General features: G+C 34.9%; 1 protein-coding gene across 9 annotated transcripts in view; it reads left to right on the forward strand.

Annotated features, from left to right (window-relative positions):
* RBM26 (RNA binding motif protein 26) overlaps positions 1-26,716 on the forward strand; it is a 98,722-nt gene that overhangs the window by 34,504 nt on the left and 37,502 nt on the right. For 4 of the 9 annotated variants that reach the window (XM_027844528.1, XM_027844534.1, XM_027844531.1 and 1 more), the window contains 7 exons: positions 5,694-5,834; positions 6,624-6,779; positions 17,092-17,203; positions 18,328-18,487; positions 23,843-24,007; positions 24,471-24,602; positions 25,795-25,866. In XM_027844528.1, the coding sequence (XP_027700329.1) occupies positions 5,694-5,834; positions 6,624-6,779; positions 17,092-17,203; positions 18,328-18,487; positions 23,843-24,007; positions 24,471-24,602; positions 25,795-25,866 (938 nt within the window). The remainder of the gene's footprint in view (positions 1-5,693; positions 5,835-6,623; positions 6,780-17,091; positions 17,204-18,327; positions 18,488-23,842; positions 24,008-24,470; positions 24,603-25,794; positions 25,867-26,716) is intronic. The other 5 variants (XM_027844529.1, XM_027844535.1, XM_027844533.1 and 2 more) reach the window with 3 other exon arrangements.

A 26,716-nucleotide genomic window follows, 5' to 3' on the forward strand; every position in this document is an offset into this window, starting at 1 on the left:
TGTGTGTGTGTGTGTGTGTGTGTGTGTGTGTGTGTGTGTGTGTGTGTATGTAAGAAATGTAAGAAAAAGCAGAGCAACCTGCTTTAAACTTTTTCCTCCAGTATTTTGCTTTCTTTCTAATTTTGGTTGTATTGGTTTTCTTTGTGCAAAAACTTAAATTTCATGTAATTGAAATTGAAAATATCAATTATCATTAATTGAAAGTAAAAAGATATTTTACTTCCTATGATCCTCTGTATATCTTGTTTGGTCATAAACTCTCTCTTATCCTTAGATCTAACAGGTAAATTTTTTCACGTTCCCCAATTTACTTTTGATATCACCCTTTGTGTCTAAATTATTTACCCTTTTTTACCTTATTTTGGTATATGGTGGGAGATGTTAGTCTATGCCTAGTTTCTACCAGACCGCTTTCTAGTATTTCAGCAATTTTTGTCAAATGGTGAGAGTTCTTGCCCCCACAGCTTAAACCTTTGGGTTTTCAAATACTGGATTACTACAGTCATTTCCTGCTGTGTGTTGTGTTCCTGGGTACTGTAATCCATTGGGGAAGGAAATGGCAAACCACTCCAGTATCTTTGCCAAGAAAACCCCATGGACAGTATGGTCCATGGGGTCACAGAGTCAAATGGGACTGAATGACTAAACAACAATTGTATACCTGATTTATTCCAGTAATCCACCACTCTTATTTTTTAGCCAGTATCAAATTGTTTTGATGATGGTTGCCTTACTTAACATTTTTTTCATTGATTCCCTTGATAAATTCTGCTATTATTTTTCCTAGCTCTATAAAATAAATTTTGAGTAATTTGGTATGGTATTGAATAATAATTTAAGGTAGGTAGAATTGTCATTTTTGTTATATTGACTCAACCCTTGTAGTATCACATTCTAGAATTTTGGCAGTAATCAAAAGTTCATTGGATTGTGGTTTTTAAAAAATCATCCTTCTTTTGAAAATCAGGTGACTTGTTTTTTCAGTACGTTACCTCACTTCCATATAACTTACCAAAATCATTGAATCAAGTCTGCTGGCATTTATTAAGTACCTACTATGTACCACATGCAAACTGTTTTACAACTCTGAGTTGTAGTTTGGTCTGGTGATTTGTATTCATTTGAAGTTGCTAGATACAGGTATTCTCATTCTCTATGCATGTTTTTCATGGTTCTATTTTTTATTAAGCGTTTTTTCCTTTATTTCTCAATTTAAGGATTTTTCTCTTTTGGTAGAGAAAACAGAAGAAAAATATAAGTAGTTTTTCTTTCTTAATACGGTCTTTTAATGTCAACTAATTTACATCATCATTGGTCTTTTTCTTTACATGATATTCCTTCTTAGCAGTTTTTCCTTTCTTAGTATTCTGGAAAGCCTCTAGGTCATAATGGAATTTAGCTTTCCTTACCATGTTATGCTTTTGTAGTCTCTTCAGTTACCTGCTTTTGCTTTCCTTTTCTGTTCAGATCTTTTAAAAAACAAATTATAATCTTAATACCAGATATCAAAACAAATAAACTTGCTTAAGAACCATTTGCATTTCAATTAATTTTAGCTCATAAAACTTTTTTAGGCATTCCCCTTAGGTGCCTCCACCTGAATTCTTTGTCCATTCACTTATTCTGTCATTGTTTCATTAGGCTGAGCTCCTTGAGAGGAAGGGCTGTCTTTTGCCTTTCTTTATATTCCCAGCACTTAGGATGGTGCCTGGCACATAGTAGGAATTTATTATTATTATGCTTATTAGCTGACACTGTAGTTTTTATACTTTTTTTCTTAAAGTTCCTTTTTGTCCTTTTTGTATTTTTTAATTAAGTTCTTTCTGTATAACTTTATACTCATCCTACTTTCCTGTCTTAATGGCACTTATATTCCATTACAGTAATGTACTTATTCATGCATTAACTTGTTACTAGGAATTTAGGTTGCTTCTTTTTTTTTTTTGTAATTAAAAATACTGCTGCTCTGAAAATTTGAAAGTTTTTTTATGTCACTTTTAGAGTATATTACCGAAAATGAAATTATTAGGTTAGATGACTGATTTTCTGGGCATATCTTTTTAAAAATGAATTACTTCTGCATTTCCTTTTCAACCCATTGTTCTTTTTTTCTTCATCATTATCACTGATGAGATTGCTTTGAACTGGATTTTGTTTTTGAGAGCCACCCTTTCTTCTTACGTTCATTGCCACAAAACATTTTAGATGTTAGGATCCTAACTATACTTTCTTTGAACTTTGAAATCCACTCTCCTAAAATTTGCTATATTTTAAATTACATCTGATATTCCTCCATATTTAGCAAGATCTCCAGAATAGCATCACCGCTTTCTTCTATGATTTTCTGTTATTTCTATTTCACTTCCCTGTTTTTTTTTTCAATTGATCAGAATCAAATCTGAGTAGCTGTCCATCTAAAAATTTATCAGATACTCTGCTTTTGCCAAGACCATGTTTTCATAGTGGGAAGACTTGGGATTGAAGGCCAGAGAGACCTGGGTTTAAATCTCATCTCTTAACACTTAATGGCTTAGTGACTTTGGGCAAGTAATTTAATTTCTCTCCATTTTTATTTCACAGTGGAAATGTGAACTTGTATTTTAACAGAACTAGATGTCCAATTTTGGCAGTTAATGAGAAAACTCATTGGTTATCTGTCTCCAGAATGCATTGTCCTTTTCACCTTTTTGGCTGTTACTTATAAGAGCTTCCCTGCACAATATATATTCTATCTTTTTATTTCATTGTTCCTTATCTACCTGTATTCAGTCATACTTTTTTTATATTTATAGATTTCCAAAAAGGTGTACATCTTCTTGATAGGTAATGTTATTCTATTGCCACCTTTTTGTGATCTCTGTGTTCTTAGGCAGTGAAAATTCAGCATGTCCCATACTTAGCATATTATCTTTTCTTTGAAATCTATCCTTTTTCCAAAGTCCCTTATTTCTCTTGAAGGCACCACAATCATTAAAGTCAACCAGGTTCACAACTTGGGTTTTATCCTCAATTCCTCACTTTACATGTCTAATCAGTTGCCTAATACTTTCTCCTAATTTCACAGTATCTCTTACACCCATTTCCTTCTCTCTACTCACGTGGTTTTCAACCTGGGAGACAAGAGAAAGCAGATATGAGCACTCCCATCCTAACCACCTCCACTATAACATCCTCCCTTCATACCCTGGTGGAGACACACAAGGACCTGAGCCCAACAGCCCTAGAAACAGCCATGCTCCCAATATCAGTGATTCTGCTTCTAGCTAGGTCCCTGTAGCCAGCTTTGAAAGGAAGTAACACTTGTAGACAGAACTAGCTACCTACCAACTATCACCACTGAATAGCTTAGGCCCAAGAATGCCAGGAATAGCAATGCCTCCCAAACTACCAGCCCAGCTCCCTCCTTGACCCCTAGCCTCATAAGTGGTAACATCTGTTGAAAAGGGGCCTACCATCCCCACTACCATCAATTCCAACTACCAGTGATAGGGCAGGCATGTCAGCCTAGTTGAAGTAGCAAAGGTTCCTAAGGGACATATAGTACAAAGGTACAACATGTGCCAGGCAGTTCACACCACTGCCATTATGTTTACCACCACTTTCCCTTAAAACCTAGCGGAGACAGCCCAGGACTCTGAACTTGTCATTGAAAGGAGTAACTCTGGTGGAGATGGGGCCTGCTGTCCTTTCCACCACCAGTATCAACTGCAGTCTACTTTCCCTGCTTGCAACCTTCCTCCTGCAGCCATGATCCTGAAAATTGACCCTTGTGGAGATGTGAACTGACACCTGTTTCAGCAGTAGTTGAAGGCCCTGTCTCCTGAACAGCCCCAACTGCTGGACACCTTGAAAAGAAAGGTCTTGCTTCTAAACCCCTTGGTGCAGAATCAAGTGATTCACCATTAGAAATACATTTTGTTTTATCCATTGAAAAGGCATTAAAGAATATGACCTTTCCATCTGACTTAAAGTTGAAATCTTCTATTATTATATGTGTCATCTCACCTTTATTAGAATGTAAGTCTCTTGGTAAGAGTGACTGTATTGTTTTTCTATTTGTGCCTCCATTGCTTAGTATAGTGCATTGCACATTATGAGCATTTGTATTCTTTTTCATTTATTCAGTTACTCAGGCAGCCCTCATCACCTCACTTTTTGACTTGATCTTCCTGCTTCAAATCTTTCTATCCTCTCTCCTATCTCCTCCACAAAGTTGTCAGAGTGATTTTCTTAAAGTGCAGGTCTAACCATGTTACTCTCTGCTCAGTAAACTCCAATGGCTTCCTATTGCTTCTATGATCAAATATAAGTTTCTGTGTTTTAAAGTCCTTTATATTCTGGCTGCAGGCCTACCTTTTCAACTTTATTTTATATATTAGTATTGCTTATTAAACTTTACAGTCTAGCCAAAATGACTTTTTTGTTGTTTCTTTGGCATGACATTGCATGTTGTTTATACTGATTTAAAATGTCTGCTAAACAGAAGCTAGAGAGCTATAGATTATTTACAGGGATGGGGAACCTGTGCCTTTGAGGCCACATGTGGCCTTCTAGGTCCTCGGGTGCAGCCTTTTGCCTGAGTCCAAGTTTTACAGAACAAATACTTTTATTAAGGGGATTTGTTCTGTGAATTTTGGATTCATTCACAGGGCCGCACTTGAGGATGTAGAGGGCTGCAGGCTCCCCACCCCTGTAGCATCAGCTGATGACAGATTTTTACACCATCTGTTCCTCATGTCTGGGATGTACTTCTGTTTTATCTCTGACTGTTAAGAGTGCGTTGTTTCTTTCAAAACCCAAGTGACACCCATGTGAAGCCTTCCTGATTTCCTCTCCCACTCCCCTTCAGTTGCTAGTCTCTCCTTTTCCTCCCATTTACTTTGTATTCATTTTGTATATATTTGTATCTGTGTTGTTTCCCCTGATAGAATGTAAGCTCTTGCAGGCAGATACTATTTCGCTGTTGCATTGTATCCTCATTGTTTAGGGCAGTACCAGTTACATTGTAGGTGTTTAATAATTTTTATTGATTGATTACTACTATCTGTTGTCTTGTTCTAATTAGGTGTTGCATCCATCTCAATGCCTAGCTCTTAAGATTATTAGACTCAAGTGAGATGATGAATGACAAACTTTTGGCAAGACCATGAAACATAAATGTCTGTTGTCTTGAGTCCATCAAGTCTCTGTGATAACTTATGAGCATACTGTATTGCTTTAAAATCTCAACTTCTGTTATTCTAGTTCATTTTATTTCTTAGCCATATGTTGTGAATTGTTTTATTTACATCTGAGACTCTGGCTTGAGTTATTGTTCCCCTTTTTGGATATTGTTTTTTTTGAATTGACAACGCTACTAGCTGTCCTTTGTCAAACCTGTTAATGGCTGGTATCTGGTTTGGCTTAATTATGTGTGGGCAGTTTTTTTTTTTTTCCTTCTCTTTCTTCTCAATTTAAAACCTTTGTGATGAATTCTAGAATTATCTAGGCAAATATATCCTTACTCCTAATAAGATGTATTTCTTCCTTAGCAAAGAACTCATCTTTGCCATATGTAAAAGTATGATTTCACCTTAGTTGTAATATCACAGGTCATATCAGAACATAACCTGACCAAAGGAAACATTTTGATTAGCCTACAATATTTAATATACTTACGTTCATTTGATATGTCTTGTTCTTGATTTTTACAGGACCACCACCTCCACTTCCTCCTTTGCAGCCATCTGGCATGGATGCTCCTCCGAACTCTGCGACCAGTTCTGTTCCCACTGTAGTAACAACGGGTATTCATCACCAGCCTCCGCCAGCACCGCCCTCTCTCTTTACAGCAGGTGCAGTATGGACTTTTTAAGATTATCAATTCAAAGAGTCATGGAATTTTAGAACTAAAAAAACTTAGTTATCATTTAATCCACATTTGGAAAGTCGAAGTGATTTTCCCAAGGTGGCAATTCATGTCATAAAATGTACTGGTTTTACAGCTAGAGGGAATGTCTAGTCCAGTCTTTTTATTAACAATAAGGAACCTAAGACCCAGAGAGGTTAAGGGACCTGGCCAAGGTGATTAAGCTGATGAGTAGTAGAGTTGTGATCATCCATATTTTGTACTATTTCCACTTAGAGCTGGAATATTTTTCTTGGCAAAATTTCACAGTATGGTATAAAAATTTGTCAGTTCTATGAACTCTTTGGGATGTTTGTATGTATAGAGACACATACACACTCATGCACCAACAGTGTGCTAAGAGGAACAGAGGATAGAATGGTGGACTTGGAACTCAGGAAGACCTGAGTGCAAATTTGACCTGACACACTTAATAGCTGTGTGATCCTAGGTAAGTCACTTAACCTCTTTGCCTGCCTCAGTTTCCTCATCTGTAAAATGGGAATGATAACACCTACTTCCTAGCATTGTTGTGAGAATAAACTGAGATATTTGTAAATCTTAAAGTGTTATATAAATGTTTTTATTATGATTATATTTTTTGATAACTAGTGACATAAGTGAATTATTTTGAGATCTTTTCAGTTAACATTGTAATATATAGTATCAGTATTTTATGTTAACTATATGACAAAATATTTCAAAATAGAGTTTTATAATTGTTGTTTAATTACAGTTTTTGTATTACCAGATACATATGACACAGATGGCTATAATCCCGAAGCCCCAAGCATAACAAACACTTCCAGACCTATGTATAGACACAGAGTGCATGCCCAAAGGCCTAATTTGATAGGACTTACTTCAGGAGATATGGATCTGCCACCCAGAGGTATTGTGACTAAGTTTGTTCTTTTCATCTTTCCAACGTCAGAGATGAAAGGACGTGTACTGTGTACCAGTTGCAGGTCTTGGGTCACCCTTTGTAGTATTGTGCCATAGCCAGTCATTTGTGAAAGAAGCATGTTTCCTTCATCAGTTGTGAAGGATCAGAATGGGCTGGTGGTTGTGTTGTTGCTGTACATACTTCTTTTTCGATCCCACAGAATAGTAAAGATTGAGCTAATTCATAGTACTGATGATTGCTTTTTTAGTTTAAATTTCCTGCTTTCACATACTGGATTTAATTTTTCAAACTATGTACCTTCCTCAGTTGGTGTTTTCTTTGGACTTTGTGTGTTTGTACCATGTTTATCTACTGTGTTAGGATTTTCCCCTTTAAGATTTATATAATGAAACATCTTGAACAAACATCTCTTTAAATATTTTTGAATTTATTTTTTACCTTTAGCTTATTATAACCTTTTAATTTTTATGTTAAATTTGAAGTAGTCTCTATTTAGTTGGTGACAATCTTTGTTTTGTTCTGTTTCTTGGAAGAGATGGACATTTTCCAGAAGATAAAACATGACATTTGCATAGATGAAGAATTAGGGATAGTAGTCATAAGGGAAAATGTTGAAAAGTTTCATCCTTTTTTCCTTGTCACAAAATGCCTTTTAAACCCTCTTAAACTCTCTCTTGAGGTGTGATATCCTCCTTATTTCACACCGCCAGAAAAGTCACTTCCTCATGTTGAAGAGGAATAAAAATGCAACTGAGACTAAATAGGTAATAATATATGTATAGTAGAGTTTGCTTGATTTTCTGATGCTTTGGTTGTTTATTCAGCATTGTTCTGCACTTTTCTTTAGTGTCATATGGCCATGAACATTCAAGAAATATACATATACACACATTTATTTATCTTAATTCAAATATAAACTCTTTTTGAGAAAATAGGAAATAACGTAATTTGTGTTATTTGGCTTTTTTATACTGCATAGGGAACTAAAGTAGTTAAATATACTCAATTCTCTTCCTTCTTATTGCTGTCCTCACTTTAAAGTAGTTTTTTCCCAATTTTTTTCCTATTCATACTGCATTTTTGAGTTGGAAAATTTGTTGTCGACATATATCCTTTAGTTTCAGACATGATGTTGACATGTCTGATACTTTGGGTGCAGGATGATTCTCCCGTCCCTGCACCACCCTTCCTAGCCCCTTTTGGTCCAGATGTAGCTAATGACTTAATTAGTATAGAGAATTTCCAGTGTAGAAATTCTTTACAATTACTAATCATGGACAATTCATCTTTAACTTATACTCTTCAAGAGTCACCTGGGATGCACTGAGAGGACAGGTGGCTTGCTCATGATCATAGAACCTAGTGTATGTAGGGAGAAGTGCTTGAACCCAAGATCTTTGTGACTGCAAAGCTATCTCTTTTATCTGCTATACCAAGCTGTCAACATGGTTGGCATTCATTAAATGTTTATAATAATGGCATTCTTTAGTTAGAGTATTTTCTGTGAAAGGTATTGCGTTGTAGGTAGGCTTCTCATTACAGTTGCAGAATTAATACTGTGTGTTTGTAATAAAATAGAAATTGTTAAATTGTGCTGTATATTCGTTCCATTAACACTAATTGAAAAAATAACTCTTAAGTGCTTTTACTTTTGAGGCCTTAAGATTTGATGTCAACTTCAAGTAATAAGTAAATTAGGAATTAATAGCTATCTGCTCAGACACTTTAAGGAGTAGTTATACTACATAAATTAAAGTATATTTCTCTTGGCACTTACAGTATCAGTGTGGCCCTGGGTGGTAGGGAGAAGGGTGAGAAGAGTGAAATAATCCATTCCCATTTACATATTCCTAAAGAGCTTTAGATCCTGCCATAGGGTCTGAGTTGGAAGAGACCTTCCCAGTTCATTGTCTAGTCCGGTGCTTCTTAAACTGTGGTTTGCAACCCCATGTGGATTTGTGAAAAATTTGGCAACAGTGAAAGGTTTCTGAACATGCAATGAGCAAAAATTAATTAAAAATCAAATGCGTAATGAATCTGAAATATTTCTGGCAGCACTTGCCCGTGTTGCATCACGCAACAACTTCACTGCAGCCTTGGTTCTGAACACAAAGCATGTGCACTTTGCACTGTGCATGACATTATGCCACGCAACTCCAACAAACACTGATGAAATGCGAAAAGGATTCTCAAGAGGAACAATGTTAAGAAGCCCTGATCTACTCTTGACTTGCCCTGAACATGAATCTTTTTCATAGGAACCTGATTGAAATGATCATCTGGCAGTCATTTGCAGTCTTCTGGTAATGGGAAAGTTAATTTCTGAAATTTTTGGTACAACAAGCTCATCTCAATATTTTGAAAAGCTCTGATTTTAAGGAACGTTTTGTTTATATTGATCCCAAATCTGACTCTTCTACAATTTTGAGCCATTATTCCTAGTTTTGCCCAGTGGAGTAAAGTAGACCAAGTCTAATTCTTTGTCAGCATTTCAGATCCTTTAGAATAGCTATTTTGTCCATGCAGTCTCATACCTGTTTCCTTCAAACTTTTTATCTTTTAAATACATTTTTACAGATAGCTCCTAAAAATATTATTTAATATTTTTTTCCCAATTATATGTAAAAACAATTTTAACATTTTTTTTTTTCAAATTTTGAGTTCCAATGTCTTTCCATCCTTCCCACCCCCACCCCAAGGCAAGCAATTTAACATAGGTTATACGTGTGTGGTCATGCAAAACATATTTCCATTTAAGTCATTCTGTGAAAGAAAACAGACTAAAAAAAAACCCCTGAAAAATAAAGTAAAGAAAAAGTATTTTTTATCTATGTTCAGTCTCTGCCACTTCTTTCTCTTGAGATGGACAGCATCTTTCATCATAAGTCTATGGGTAACTTTTTAAGAAATTATATGTTTCTCAATATGTTCCTTTCCTACCCCCAGAGAGTCACAAATATAACAAAATAAAAAGAGGATAAAAAATTGGCTTTGCAAAACTAAAAGTTGTCTGATATATGCTGTGTTGCATGCACATGTTCCCCCAGCTCTGCAAAGAAAGAGAGGAGTTGCCTTCTCATATCTTTTCTTTAGGGTCACATTTGGTCATTATGATTTCATGGCATTCAGTTTCAGTTGTTTTGTTGTTTCTCTTTACAGCCATTTAATTCCATTTACAACTGTCCTACATATTTTCTTAATTTTGATTACTTTATGTCTATTCCTACGAGTCTTCCCTTGTTTCTCTGTATGTATTCATATCATTTCTTGTGGTACAGTAATATTTTATTACCCTCAAGTGCCACAACTTGTACCAAATCTCTTTGATAAAGATCTTCCCTAGTAGATTATAAAAGTCTCAAAAGAATTGAAAAACTATTAACCATAATAAAGAATGCTCCAGATACAAATAATAACAAGTTGGTAAAGCTGAAGAAGGTGCCAGAGTAAGTAAATGTTGTAGAGATTTTGAAAAGAGGCACATTCATGTAGTATTGGTGAAACTATGGATTGTTCTAACAATTACAGGAAGAAATTTGGAGTTATTCTAAGAAAGTCAGTAATAAGTCATAACCCTTTGACCCAGCAATCCTACTGGTAAGCCTATGTCTTCCTTAAAGGAGGTCTGTGATAAAAATGTTTATAGAAGTACTTTTTGTAATAGCAAAAAACTAGAAATAAAGGAGATGCCCATCAATTTCATAATGACTCAATTGCTTATGGTACCTAAATGTAATGGAATATTTCACTGGCCTTCTTGCATGGTGTAGTTTCTAGTCTTTTCATTATGCTGGTGATAGATACTATTTGTCACTTCCTTAAAAATATGGTGCCTAGAACTGAATATTCTAGATATGACCTATCTGATAAGGAAAGAGTGCAGAGTAGGACTGTTGTCTCATTCTGCACTTTTATGGAACCTAAGTTGAATTAGCTTTTTTGGCTATTATGTCACACTATTGAATCAAACAATTCTAGTTTATTTTTCATTGATAGAGTGAATTCTTCTGACAAGACAACATGAATCATATGCTGAGAGGCTGTTAAACAGTGTCAGGTGATATATTTGGGAGACTATAGGAAGAGAAATAAGGAAATTCAATTCAGCAAGTATTTATGGAACCGGTGCTACATACATAGCACTCATAGCACTGTGCTAGAATCTGGGGAGAAAAGAGAGCTTACTTTCTAGTGTGGAAGATTAAGAAGTGTACATAATGACTTATAATGGAAACAAAATAAGGTAAGTGCATAAGAGAGAAAAAGAAAAAAGTATGAGAAAAATTCAACGTGCTTTTAACACTATATAACTTTTTTGGGGATGATAAAGTTCGTTGTTGAGAGAAAACACAACATCAGGAGCTTTGAAGATAAGATGGTCTGATTTTTTTTCCCCCCTCCACTGTCCCTGAGAATTCTGAGCAAAAATAAAGTACTGCCTTACTGTCCCAGTATCATTTATCATCTGGAAGGTGAGGTAGAAGATTTAAGGGGGATGAGAAAGGAAGTGTTTGTATTACTCTGCAATGATTTGGAATTTTGGAATCACATTCTACTTACTTATAGCCAGGTAGAAAAAGTGGTTTATCTGTGTCAGTTAAAAGCCATGGGCCTAAGAAATAAATTAAAAATTTTCTTGGGAATCTCAGTTGAGTGTATAAATCACACCAAAGCACTTGAGCTCAGAACTGAAGTTCATAGCTTTTAAACAGATAATTTTACAAACCTCTGTAAACCTCCCAGGAGTTGGTTGAATCTACTTGTTTATTCTGCCAAATCAAGTTAATATCAACTTGATCAGATTACTTAAAATGTGTTCCACCTGCTGTATAGCCATAATCTATAATTATTGTTATGTAGAAACATTATAGAATAGAGGAAAGAGCACCAGATTTGTAGGTAGGATATCTAAAAGAGTTCTTGGAGGCCATTTCAATCTCCTAATTTTACAGAAGGGGAATCTGAAACCCAGAAAGGAAGTAACTTGTCCAAGGTCACAAAGGTAGTAAGAATTGAATCTAGCTGTCTCTTGATTTTTGATTCAAATTGTGGCCCCATTACTTTCCAGTTCTGTGATTATCAACAGGTTACCTGACCTTTTTAAACCCGTGTTTTATCATTTATAGTACTTGTATATCTGCTTCTTAGATTGTATTGAGGAAAATGCTTTGTAAACCTTACATTGCTATGTGAGTGGGAGTTATTTTTATCTACATCCCCTTTGGGGCGTCTTCGCATATCATGGGTGGAAAGAAATACGGATGACATGCATCTATAAACGGCTTGATAAATATCAGCTTGACTTTTTAGATCTAATGTGCATGAGTTGGGAACTTGATTAGCAGTGCTTGTATGAAGGGCTTTTGTCCTAGTCAGGAAAATATCTTTATACATGGTAAGAAGAATAAGATCATAGCTGTACCTAAAGTCATACATCTAATTTCCTGGAGATCTTTGAGGGAGTAGCTGTTACATATTGGCCCAATAGCTGTTTGCCCTGTCTTTTTGCTGCCATATAAGATCATAGATCTTACAGCAGAAAGAGACCTCAGAGGCCATCCAACACAACCTTCTAATTTTACAAATGAAGAAACTTAGATTCATTTGATTTAAGAGACTTGCCCATACTCACACAGATAACCAGATCCTCTGACCAGAACCAGTATGCACATCACCTTTCTTGTACCATGAGGAGATTGGGGAAATCCTGTCAGGGCAAAGGGATTAATAGACAGATATTGGTAGAAATTCTTCAGAACCTAAACACAAATTTTACCTTATTGATTTAATAGGACAGCTATTATTTAATTGTTAATTATTTATGTTCAGTTGTCACAATGTCTGGATTACAGCATCTTACTGTATTTGGATGTACTTAGAATACTGAGCCAGTGCTTCTAGTACTTACCACCATTTTCTGAGGGACATGGAGGCTGTAGATATATTAGGAAGAATTAAAATTAAAAGAACCCTATCTTAGGCTTCTCCAGCATAATTAAATGTCCTGCACTTAGACTAATTAAGTATAGCATGGATCAGTCAGTCAAAAAATCTGAAAGAAACTGATGTTTACTGGTCAATTACAGAAATTCTGTGATAAAACTGGGTTTTACATTCTTTGTAAAAATTAGTTGTGACAGTATCTTTTATTATTTCTATAACTACAGCATTCCAGTCAAAAAATAAATGGAAAAAATTTCTAGTGGGATAAATTTATATCTGCTTAGCAAATTATGTCTTCTTACAGTATAGAAGACTTTATAGTAAGTACAGTGCATATGCTACAGAATTTCAATGTCTTTAAGGTCAGATTTATTATTTTTAATTATTAAAAGTTGGAATAGGTCTACCTTTCTAAATTTTGAAATTTTAATTGATTATTTAGATTATATTAAATTCAAAAGATATTAAGCAAAACCTCTGCTTTATTCATTGTTGGGAGTTCATTATAAAATTTAATGGCAACCTCAGAATACCTTCAGTACTTTAAAGGAAAATTGCTTCTGTAGTGAGAGTTCTTACCTGTTTTTATCCAGATATTTTCTATAAATTGGTACTAATTAGCTTTAGGTTTTAAATATAAAATCCTTAATTCTCAAATGAGGGCCCAAGTAAGACATTCAGAAAACATTTCAAACCAAAATGATAAGAATTTTTATTCCCTCGCAGTTTACTATCAGGGTTACAAATACGAGGCTATGCAAAAATAAATACAAAGTAATTTTGTGTAGCTAGGTAGCACAGTAGATAGAGTGCCAGTCCTAGGAGTCTCTTGCTAGAGACACAAGGACTTATTTTCCTGAGTTCAAGTGTGGCCTCATATACTTACTAGCTGTGTAACCCTGGGCAAGTCACCAAACTCTGTTTGCCTTAGTTCCTCATCTGTAAAATGAGCTGGAGAAGGAAATGGCAAGAAAACTTCAAATGGGGTCATGAAGTGTCAGACATGACTGAAACAAGTAAACAACACAAAATTTTGTGCAGGAGGCACAAGCCGCTGCAGGACTCAGGAAAAGCCTCATCATTATTGTTGTTGTTATCATAGCATTTAGTTATCTGACAAGTATAGTATGACCATCCCTCAAAAACAAGCCAATCTTTTTCAAACTACTTCAAGTAGTACTTTGTTGTTTTCACCTCTTATGTCCTTAGATTCTGTTTTATATTAGAATTTGTGCAGTTATTCTATCTCTACGAGTTTGTGTGCTTCCCAAGGGCAGGAGTTTATTTTATTTTTGCATCTCCCTCCAGTTTCTAGCATATTTAACAGGTGAATAGTGAATATTTACAAAATTAAATTGGAACATATTACCAACTATATTGTAGAAGATGTTGGGAAAGTGTTAGAACCTTATGGATTGTGTGTGTGTATAAAATGTTTCTCAAGAATTCTACTCAACTGTAGCCATAAATAGACTAGGCCAGCATAGGTTAGATTGAAATAATTACCCATAAAAATAATAATTAATTAAATACTTTGGGTGAGGGAGTGCTCAAAGAATTTGGATTGTTGTAGGAATTGTTGGCAATGCAATTTTATCTGCTCAATAATTTCCATTGTATTTAAAATTTTTCATTTTGTAGAGAAAACACTATGCACACTGAATTAAGAGTTTTCTTTGAATATACTTTATCATCTGCATAGTTTCAAAAGTTTGAACTAAGTAATGGATGGAATTTATGGAGAAGCAGATTTCTATTTCATAAAAGAAATTTTTCTAGCAAGTAGAGCTATCCAAAAATAGGTTACCTCAGGGGCAGCTAGGTGACACAGTGGTAGAGCCACCGGCCTTGGAGTCAGGAGGACCTGAGTTCAAATACGGTCTCAGACCAGACACTTGACACTTCCTAGCTGTGTGACCCTGGGCAAGTCACTTAACCCCATTGTCTAGCCAAAACAAATAAACAAAAATAAGTTACCTCAAGAGTTGTAGTAGTGAGTTCTCCCCATAGAAGTTCTTAAAGTAGGGGATAGATGATCACTTGCTTTGAATGTTCAATAATAGTTGTAGTAGCAGCAGCATAGCTGCATTAATTTTTCCTTCTTTTTTCCTCTTATGGTCTGATAATTTTCTTTTTAGAGCATTAAGTTATCTGACAGTGATAGTCTGACCACCCCAAATCTTTCATTATCAGAATTTATATAGCACTTTAATATTTGCAAAGCACTTTATTTGACTCACAGCAATCCTGTGAACTAAGTGCTTTTATTATCCCCATTTTACAAACAAGGAACTGAGGCTGAAAGGCTAAGTGACTTGCTAGTATCTGAGTTGGAATTCAGACTTAGATCTTTCTATGTCCAGCACTCTATGCACTGCTACTGAGGTCATATTATTGCATAAGGCAATTGGGGTTAAGTGACTTGCCAAGGGTCACACAGCGATTAAGTGTCAAGTGTTTAGTCTGAGGCTGGATTTGAACTCGGGTCCTCCTGACTTCAGGGCTGGTGCTCTTTCCACTGTGCCACCTAGCTGCCCCTATTACATAATTTTTAAAATCTTAAAAACAAGAGTTTTATTTATTTACTTAGCATGAATGTGTTGATGTGGAAATATTGGGAGTACTATTAGAAATCTTGTTGGTAGTTAAAGGTGGTGCTAACTAGGCAGATCTTGGGTTGATATTAACAGTATTGTTGTCAATATGTTTTCTTTCCCTCCACTACCTGGAAATGTATAAGAAATAATTCAGTGGCAGTGTAACCTGATAAGTATCTTGCTCTCCTAAATATAATCATAAAATGTAGGCAAAATTGTTTTTCTTTCTTTAACAACACCTCCCCCCATTCCTGACCTAACTTTATTATATCTTTGAACACCTCATTAGTTTTTCTTTCTGTAATTATCATTGTTTGGTATTTTTAAAACATAGTTCTTCAGTATAGACCATGAAATGTACACATCACTCCTATGAGGACATATCTCTATATCCTAGAAAGTTTCATAAAAATGTTTTTAAAAATATTAAATATATCCATTTAGAAACATCTAAGATACAGTTTTGCTTTACAGTGTTTCACTAGATTATAATTTAAACTTTTAAAGATGTTTTGTTATTCTTTATGTAGAATACCATATTTCTTCAAAACAGTTGATTTTTTTTGAAGGGGAAGTTTTCTTTCAAAAACCTAAAAATATTTTTCATGTTCTACTGGAAACAAATGTGAATTTTTGGTCCTATATATCCAGAGATTTTTGTTTCTAGTGATTGTTACTTCAAAACAGCCATTTTCTCTCATTTCCTATTTTAGTTTTCTCAAACAAGGAACAGTTTTAGGCACATGGCTTTATGTTCTTTGTGGATTAAAAGTGCATATAACTGGAGCAGGCAGCTAGGTGGTTCAGTGGATAGAGCAACAACCCTGGAGTCAGGAAGACCTGAGTTCAAATCTGGCCTCAGACACTTGACACTTAGCTGTGTGTCCTTGGGCAAGTCGCTTAACCCCATTGCCTAGCCAAAACAAACAAAAAACAAACGAAAAACAAAAAGTGCATATAACTTAATTTGTGATAACGGGAATAAGTTGCAGTAATACAGTTACTTCATAATCACAAAATCAGCATAAACTCATTGATTATAGGAAGCTAATGAATGTATATTTGTAATACCCTTTGTTCCTTTTCATATTTCCATGAACTTTATTTTGGTGTATCTTGTTTTCTTTTTAATCCACAAATGCTTACATCGTGAAAGATTTTTTGCAGTGTAAATAATATCATTAATCCTGTTAATTCGAGACAAGGTCTAGGAACTTGATCACTGGTTCTTAAAAGGTAGAGTGTTTTCAAGTTTGTCATAATTGTTTATTGAATTCTCTAAGTTCTAGTCACACAAAAACATTTAAATTCAATTTGTCACAGTAGATCATGCAATAATTAAGAACTCTTAATATTTTTTACAAATTGTCTTACCATAATGATTTTTGTTTGTTTGTTTTTCTTTGATTGTAACAAAAGGAAGCAATGGTATAGACAGATCATTGGGCCATTTTCCCTTAAAGAAGTGGTCCAAAAAGAGAAAAGTTTGGGAACTTTGATGCTACTAATATGTAATTGAATTTTGTGGATGAGATTTTTTTCTGCATTGCAAGTTAGCAAATTTTAGTGGACATCTAAATTTAAGGGATATTCCATTGCCTTGAAATAAGTAAATTCCTGTCAGTTTTAAGACACTCTTATTTATCTTTATTTCTCTTTTGCTTGTTCTTTCACCATTCATATTTCAAGTGAATTTAAATAATTTAATTAGCTATGAGATAAAGAAATGCCGTTTGATACTTACTCTGTTCCCACAGAAAAGCCTCCTAATAAAAGCAGTATGAGGATAGTGGTCGATTCAGAGTCCAGAAAAAGAACCATTGGCTCAGGGGAACCTGGAGTTCCTGTGAAGAAGACTTGGTTTGACAAGTAAGCTTGTGGGGGTAATATTGAGGAATACTACTTTTCATCTACTTTTAGGCTGTTAAAGTATTTATATGAAGGCATAGCATTTTTTTTTTATGAAGCATTTCACATTATGTAATCATTCAATATCTAGGTAATTTTTTTTATTGTGAATCATTTGTTTGGAACTCAGAATCCATTTTCACATGGATAAAAAGGTTATAAATGGTTGTGAGTTTCTCAAACTAGTCCATAAAGGCCTATTTTAATCATATTGTAGCTGAACTATAGTACTATTAGTATTTCAGGCTCTTTAGTCCTTTAAACCATTTTGGGATTCTCATTTGTGTCCAGAGCCTCTTGGTGAGATTTCCAGGGTGGGGTTGGGGATGAGGACTTTTATTGGCAAGTACATCAACAGAGCATTAAGCTAGAGGGCTTTAGAGGCCTTTTCTCCCCCCTCCCCATGTTTTCTTTTTTGCTTAAGTAGTTGTTGACATCAGGAGTATAAAAACTCCTTTGAAACCTGGGACAAAAGATATTTAGGTCCTGTTCACAGCTTTGGCCTAGCAGCCATGATGCTGATACAAATCTTATTTCTCTCCATCTTAATGTCGTTTTTTGAGACTTTTGAGTGGAGTTATGTAGCTGTTGTTAGTGAATTTGTTCTGAGTATGTATTCCTGAAGCCTCTGAGATCTCATCTTCACCCAAGGTTTAGGCTTTGCAGGATGAGAGAAAGTAAGAGTTGAAACAAAGCTGAGCAAGTCATGTGTTGTGTGTGAATTTTTTTTTTTTTTTTGGAAGTGAACTAGCCAGGGTAGGATTTCACTTCCCAAATATATTATAACCTAAGTCATTATGATAATATTTCAATTGAGATACAAGAAGGGAGCTGAGATTTTCAGGTAATAGATCTAATAGCATGAAGGGGTGGGATCCGGGTAGGACACCAGTGAAGGTAGTGGAAGTGATAGAGTATAAGGCCACAACAGTACAACATAGGGTTGGAGAGAAATCTCTTTACTTCATTGCTTCCCATGAGTAATATTGTTACCACCAATTAATATATTTCACCATTGAGTATGAAATTGGATTTTAATCTTTTTTTTTTTTTTGCACATGAAGTAACTTTATATTTTGTTATAGGCCAAACTTTAATAGAACAAATAGCCCAGGTTTTCAGAAGAAAGTTCAGTTTGGAAATGAAAATACCAAACTTGAACTCAGGAAAGTTCCTCCAGAATTGAATAATATCAGCAAACTTAATGAACATTTCAGCCGGTTTGGAACTTTGGTCAACTTACAGGTAAGAACTGTAAAAGGATTCCATAATCTTTAGCTATCATGCTCAACTTAATTATGCTCATAGATCTGTAACTCATTGATACTGATAATTTCCATTAGTGCAAATTGCCATCTTTCCGATTCTTTTCTTCCTGTGCCAGATTCTTCATTAAATCTTCCATAGTGCATCCATCTAGCCTTATGGAGGCTTTCTTTAGGACATTTTGTGGCTCCAATACTCAATTGTTTGAGGGGTTTTTTTTTCTTGATTTTATTATATCACTTCCGTAGATAGATCACTTGTTAGACAAACAGACCAACAGAGCCTTTATTAAGTGCTTACTATATTCCATGCACTGGGCTGAGCACCAGGGAAACAAATAGAAACAAAAAACAGTTCTTGCCTTCAAGGAGCTTATATTCTGATGGAGGTAGATAACACAAAAAAGAACTGGGAAAGGGCGGTGGGGCAGGTAAGGGGGTTGGGAACTTCATTGAGTGTGCAAGATGAGGCAAAAGCTGACCTATCAGAGCAAGAGGGATCCAGAGGCATTACTAGTTAGGGATGAGGAGAAGGGGGGATGAGATGACTTCAGTAGTGGTTGAATATCTTGGACCAGGCCAAGAAATGTTTTTTTTTTCCTAGACATACTTGTCTTTGAAGAAGTCTTTTATGACATTTCCTGAAGTTGAGATAGTATTGGTAAAGTACCTTTTCTATCCTTTGAGTCAAGTGTTTGAGTCAATCTTTGGAGATTGCTGCATTTCATTGTGTAAAAGCCATCTAATCTCACCAGGAGAACATTAGTGTTGAAAATAGGGACTTTTGTGTCACCTTTTTTGTGGGGGTGGTAGCTTGAGACCATGGAAAACTTCTTTGATACGTCTGATTTTTTCTCTTCCTTCTTTTCAGCTCTCAGCTATCTACTCATATAAATCATTGTCATCTTTTCCCGTTACAAGTTTTATGGTCTTATATAAATGAGCCAGTAGACATACTCGATTCTAAGCAAATACATATAACTCATCCACTTGGTTTTTCCTGAATGGCTTGCTAGGCCAATCTGTTTTTAGTGGCCATCGAACTTATTGAGGAAGACCTCAGACTACTGTAATTAGCATACATATACCTGCAAAAGAGCTTCTGGAGAACTTCTGCCATTTACAGGGAGTCCCACTTCCATTTGAACTTTGGTTTAATACATTTGGTAACCACCTTTGATGAAAATGTCTCTCTAAATTGTTCCTTGCTTTATAATTAAAAAAAAAAGTGTTAAAAGTACCCTGAGACTGAATATCAAGGAATCTTGTTTGAGAAAACATGCTGTGGTCTGTTGTATTGAATTCTTTTAGTAATCACCAAACAGTGGCCACAGTTGGACCTTGTGTTTTCTATCTCTTAGCTAATTATATGAATGTAAAGATTTGCTCTACTATAAAAATCTCCTGTGAAAACCTGCCTTTCCTTTTTCATGTTTTGAGTATGGACACCCTTAATAATAGCTAGCATTTATACAGCACTTTTTTGGGGGGGGCGGTGTGAGGCAATCAAAGTTAAGTGACTTGCCCAGGGTCACACAGCTAGTAAATGTCAAGTGTCTGAGGCCAGATTTAACTCAGGTCCTCCTGACTTATAGCACTTTTAAGGTTTGCAAAGTGGTTTGCATGTGTTAACTTAGTTTGCTTTTGATAACACCCTTGTGAGGTAGGTGCTATTATTAAATGAGATAATATTTGTAAAGCACTTAGCACAGTGCCTGTCATATACTGGGCTCTGTGTAAATGCTTGTTCTCTTCCTTCTTTTATTACCTCAATTTTACGAATAAGGAAACTGAGACAAAGAAGATAAATCATTTGCTTTCAGTCTTCTGGATATATCCTAGTGTTTTCTTGGACTGAATGGAGGAACTTACTGGGTTTTTTCTTTTGTCTTTTTCATTGTTTTCATTTAGTTCCCTTTCAGGTCTTGGCTGGGGCATTTTAGGGAGAGCTGGGCTTTTCTAGGACCATTCACCTCTCTATTTTAAGCAGAAGTCTCCCCCTATTTTACACCTCTAAATCCCTCAGTATTATCCATCATTTTCTTTGTAATTCCTGTCTCTGGTGAATAGGTAGTCCTTTTTCTCACCAAAATCAGTCCTTCTTATGCTGTTAATTCTGTCCTTTCCAGTAGTAATGTATACTTGCAGACCCTACCTCTCTTTTAAACCAATTCTAAGGAAAACTTAATTTTGAAACATATGTCCACCTTTTGAAATAGATGTGAAAAACATTTGTACTTTAAGCTAACACCAGATGGCATATTCAGGAGTATAAAATAATTGTAGCTACTTGACATTAGGCTTTGATTTCTCAATCTCTTGGCTGATTTTTGGAAATATTATATGCTTAAAAATTTTTTTTTGACACTTTACAGTTCGTGCAGTGGATCCCTAGACCTGGAGTAAGGAAGACTTGAGTTAAAATTCAGTCTTAGACAGTTACTAGCTATATGACCCTGGACAAGTCATTCAGCTTCTGTTTGCCTCAGTTTACTCATCTGTAATATGGGAACAATGACAGCATCTATCTTGAGAGGTTATTGTGAGGTTCAAATGAAATAGTATTTATGAAGTGTTTAGCACAGTGCTTGGCACATAGTAAGTGCTATTTAAATGCTTATTTCCCTCCCCCTCCCAAAACCTGGGGAAGGAATGAATGAGTTTAGAGAAGGGAATTCAATTCAGAGCAACCTCTTCTTTTCAATAGCCTTTAAAATATGTATAAAGAATATATAGAGAGAATAAGTATCAGTTATTAAGGACTATGGAAATGTAAGGTGACATTTTCCTAGAGGACATGAATTAATGCACTCACAATAGTGAAGATTTAGATTTTCAAATTTAGTTTTTCTGTGGTTATCGTTTATGCTTTTTGTTTCTTTTGGTTTATGGTAACCACAGACAGACTTTTGTCATTTTTCATAAGCAGCATCCATTTTTTGAGTTGTTTTTAAGAGGTTTTTTTTACCCCATTAGAGATGTTTATCCTTGTGGTCGAGGAGATCTAGCACACAGTCCAAGTGTGAGGCTCTATGGATAATGAAGTTTTTAGGTGCTCCTGTGTGTGAATTATAACATCCTGCTGCTGCATCAAGCTCTGAAACATTGCAGTCCTCCCTGGAAGAGGTCCATATCTGGTTTCTGAATTTTCCTCCCAGTTAGCATATTTAGAATAGATATCCTATGTCCAGCCAACTCCAAAGTTGAACACTTGTTATATGGAAAGCACTTCTAGGTGCTGAAGGAGATTTTATTTTATATATATATATATACATATATATATATATATATAAATATTTTTTTTTTTACTGCTTGTGTGTTCTACCTTCAAAAGAGTTTTTATTTTAACATGTTGTAGCTCTCAACCAAATTTCAACCAAAACAAAATTTTGAAGATTAAAATAGTTTTTTGGTGAGCTAGTTGTAATATCTCTTTTAAGAAGTAGACCAGTTTTTAACACTGTTTAATAAAATTAGGTTGGAGCTAGAGATTTTGAGTGTAGTGTCAGTTGTTATTTGCATTCCACCTCAGCCTAATACTGAAATAACTAAGCAGACTTTAAAAGTCTTTGGTTGATATTATCTGGTTTGTTTTGGTGTGTGTGTGTGTGTGTGTGGCCATTGGGGTTAAGTGACTTGCCCAAAGTCACACAACTAGTGAGTGTTATGTGTCTGAGGGCGGATTTGAACTCAGGTCTTCCTGACTCCAGGGCTGGTGCTGTGTCCACTGCAGATAGCATCTGTTTTGAACCAAGACGATTATCTCCTACACCCCAGTAAAAATGTAATCATAATGAGTTCATTTTTGCTTAGTGTAGTGCTTACAGCAGTCTGACAAGTTAGGTTTGACTGCAGGTGATTGAACAAGTTCTGAGGAGGATGATAGCTTTAGATAATTGTCCATCCTAATTTCTTCCTGAATCAGGTCTTCAAATAAAATAACAGAGTCCCTCTTTGAATTTAGTTCTGAGACTAACAGATACTTTTTCTTAGTTTAGAATTTCAAAGCTAACTCTGAATGGTTGTGGTTAGCTGTTATTTTGCTAGTTTGTTAGGCTTTTTGTTTTTATAGATAATAGAAACAGAGACAGGTGCTAAGAAATGGATGTTAGCCTTCCTTTGTAAAGTTCTTATTTCTGATGCTGTAATATTATTTTTTATTTTGGGATATACAGCAGCTGAAGTTTGTCATCGTTTGTTAGAAATAACTAAAAAACAGCATGTGATATTAAATTTATAGGATAATTTAAAGTTGGTAACATGTTTTACATTCATTATGGCGTTTGAGTTTGACAATAGTGAAACCAAGAGCTTCAAATGACCTAACTGGTCACCCAGTGAGTAAATGTCAGAGGTTGGATTTACATCCAGCTTTAGTACAATGCTGACTGTTCTTTGCTTTTTACTTTAAAAGTAAGAATAATAGCCCACTACATTTTCCTGCTGACATATTACTATGTCTAATTGCTTATCTTTAGTGACACTGAGAGAAGCTTAATTGAGGGTAGAAAGTATGCACATGAAATGATCTACATTTTTACCATCATCTGCCTTGGCAAAGTTGACATGCTTATATGTTAGTATGGTTTTCATTACATTGTTCCTGTATAGTGAGGAGAGATTGGAGCTAGGGACGAGGAATTTTAAAAGACGAACCTTATCTAAAAGACACTGGTGTTTTTATTTTTACGACAACTAAGGGAGACATCTTGTCCTTTATGTGAAGAATATTGGACTTTGAGGCAGAAGTGATGAATCCAGGTATTGGGTCTGTCACTTAACCTGTTGTCAAGTGTTATTATGTTACTGTGAGGGAGGTTATTTGTAAACTGCTAGGAAGTATACAGTAAATGTAGTACCTTCCTACCTCTGCAGTCTTATTTCATATTACTCTCTTTCACATGCTCTTTATTCTAATCGAACTGGACTTGCTAGTTTTTCTGTGTACAAAATGTTCCATCTCTCTTGTGTGCCTTTGCACAGACTGTCCTTCCTTCATGAACTACACTCCCTCCTTGCTTCAGCTCAGTAGAACCTCTAGCTTCCTTCAAAAGTCCCACCTTCATGAAGCCTTTTTTTATCTCCCTCATTTTTAATTTTCTCTGCTTCTTAAATTTGCTTTGTATTTAATTTTGTTATTTGCTAATCTGTGTACATGTTTTACCCTTTCTTCTTAAGGACAACAATGGATTTGTTATTATCTCTGTCTCCTTTGCATCTAGATCAATACTTGCTAAGAGTAGGAACTTGATAAATGAGCTTTTGGTCAATTGAATTGTGAGCTGTTTAGAGGGATTCATTTAAAATGTCCCTTGTCTTCCATTTTACATTTTAGGTTGCCTTTCATGGTGATCCTGAAGGTGCACTTATCCAGTTTGCAACGTATGAAGAAGCAAAAAAAGCAATCTCTAGTACAGAAGCAATTTTGAATAATCGTTTTATTAAAGTTTATTGGCACCGAGAGGGGGCTGCCCAGCAACTGCAAACAGCTTCCCAGAAAGTAAGAGGAAAACTGTATGGGTGAAACAATTGTTTGCTGTTTAATTTCTGCATGTACCTAGAAATCCAAGTGGAAGGGAGACTTCTTTTTCTTTATTAGGTCTGTAACATGAAAATCAATGTTGGGGCCATATTTTTTAAAAAAAATTTATTTTCTGGAAAATCATCTTTATTGATTAATTTTATCCAGATCACAGTTTCTCCTAGCCTTTTAAAAGAAAGAAAAAAAAAGTTTTAGAGGAAAAGATCTGTAGGCATTTTTCTTCAAATTTTAAAAAAAAATTTTGTTACTTAACTTTAGACTTGTTCCGAAAGCATTTACAACTATGACAGAAATTTTAGGGTAGTTATAACTAGTATGTGATAATTTGAAATCTTTGCATGCTTTAGTGATTCTCATTTTTTCCTCAGTGCTTATCACCTTACAATTAACTGATTTACAATCTTTTTTTTGTTGTTCTTAGGTTATACAACCTTTAGTCCAGCAGCCCAGTTTACCTGTTGTGAAGCAGTCTGTGAAAGAACGATTAGGTCCAGTACCTTCAAGTAATGTTGAACCTGCAGAAACCCAGAGTGCTAGTACAGATATTCCTCAGGTATCAGCTACTGATTAAAATGATAGTTCTTTAATTTTTTTTTTTAATTATGCATCCTTATTTTAACCAGATTAAATACAGGTATTCTGGAATTTCCACAGAAACTTTCTACTAGTAATAACTCCCAATTTGGGTTAGTATTGCCATGTAAATTCCAATTTAAGGCTATAGGAATCCCTCCCTTTGTGAAACAGCAAAATTTTCTGGGAAGTAAAATTCTGTTAATCAATTTCTGTTTCCTTATTCAATTTAAAATTTTATCATGTGTTATCATTGAAAATTTATTAGTTAACTAAATAAAAAATTTTCAGGGAGGATTTAAAGATGGTAGCATCCTCTCTTTTGTACTATAGTAGTTAGCCTTTTCAGAACTTTGCATCAGCTTTCCTGCTCTGACATCTCTCTATTTACCTACCTGCCCCCAACCTAGATCATATGAATTTTCCCCATACATGCAGAGTCTCATGATTCTTTTTTTATCTGCAGTTCTAGTAATTAGTCTTAACATCTCTCTGTGTAGGGTTCAGTATTTATACTGTCTAATTGGTCCATATTATGATACCCCATTACATTTATCGAAGATATTATAGTCTGAAAATACATTGTGTCTGACATTAGTTTAACTAGCCATTTTTTGTGTCTCCAGAACAAAGAGTTTTGGGGAAAATTCGAATGTTTAATCAAATTACTGAATTAGGTATTAAATTTCCGAGTTGAATACAGAGCCTGTTTATATGGATTTAAGAAAAGAATATTTTATCTGGGGACAAAATTTTTTTTAAAGTTTTAAAGCATATTTAAACATTATGAATTTTTAAAATTTGCTAGTTAGTTAATTTAACAGCATAGCATCATAAAACCATAGATTTCTAGAACCAAGTGACCTAAAAGATATGCTAATCTAGTCTCCTCATTTAATATTTTCAATTCTCAGTGGTTGATTCTAATGCATGCTGGTTTTTTTGTTTTTTCCCCACAATTTATTAGAAACTTCCAAAACACTCTTTCTCTTCTGAAAACAAAAAAAAAGCAAAATAAAACACCATAAACATTGTTAGTACCGTCGTTCATACTAGTTAAGTTCAGTATAGACTAATAGATATTAAACAGTGGCAAACAAAATGTTCATAAATCCCAACAGAATTATGTATGCTTGGGGAAACACTGAATGTGTTCATTTTAATTTTTTTAGAATGTAACTAAGTTATCTGTGAAGGACAGGTTGGGTTTTGTATCAAAGCCATCTGTTTCAGCAACTGAAAAGGTAAGAAGAATAGCATGATATGTTTATTTTGGCTTCCTTATTGTTTTCAGTTACGATTTCAGGTGGCATCTCAATTTTTTTTAAAAGTGTATGCTTTTCCCTTGTGTCTGGAAGCTATTGTTTTATTGCACTTTTAGTCTCAATTTTTATTTTAAAATTTTTTACTCTCAATTCCATGAAAAATAAAAGTAACTCATTTGTTTTTTTTTTCCTTTCCTTTTTGCATCCAGCTTTTAAAATACTTTTCTCCCACTCTGTGCTCCCCCTGTTCTTTCTCTGTTTTCACTGTAGTTTCATCATCCACTAGATGTATGACCTTGGGCAGGTTAGTTAATCTCTCAGAGCCTTAGCATTATCATCTATTAAATGGGGATAATCAAAATTAGATTCTGTACAGTGTAGAATGGCTGTAAGGAAGGCATTTTGAAATGCTGTAAGCCAGACTATTGATTTAGGATGATATTACCCTCTTGTCTTTTCCTCATAAGAAGTGTTCTAAAATATCATTGATAACCTTTTTGTATCTATACATAAACCATTGACTTGTTCAGTTAAATTCAATCATCATTTTAAGTACAGAGAAAATCAGAATGACAGAATTATTAGTTAGAATGTTTTATTCCTTGACAGATGTGGCCTCTGATGTAGACATAGTTTGCGTCTCTAAATTAGCACTTAAATTGCTCCTCTAGGATTTGGAATTACAGCTGAGAATTGATGTCCACTTTGTGTTCTGGTCTCTTAAGATAATAGAATTTTAGGCCTGAGATTGTCTGTCCTTTTCACTTTATACCATAAAGAAACTAAATTTCAAATATCAGAAAAGTGTTAAGGTTCTTCCCTAAATCAC

This window comes from Vombatus ursinus, unplaced genomic scaffold (assembly GCF_900497805.2).
Source record: "Vombatus ursinus unplaced genomic scaffold, bare-nosed wombat genome assembly UNPS02014942.1, whole genome shotgun sequence".
Taxonomy (NCBI): Eukaryota; Metazoa; Chordata; class Mammalia; order Diprotodontia; family Vombatidae; genus Vombatus; species Vombatus ursinus.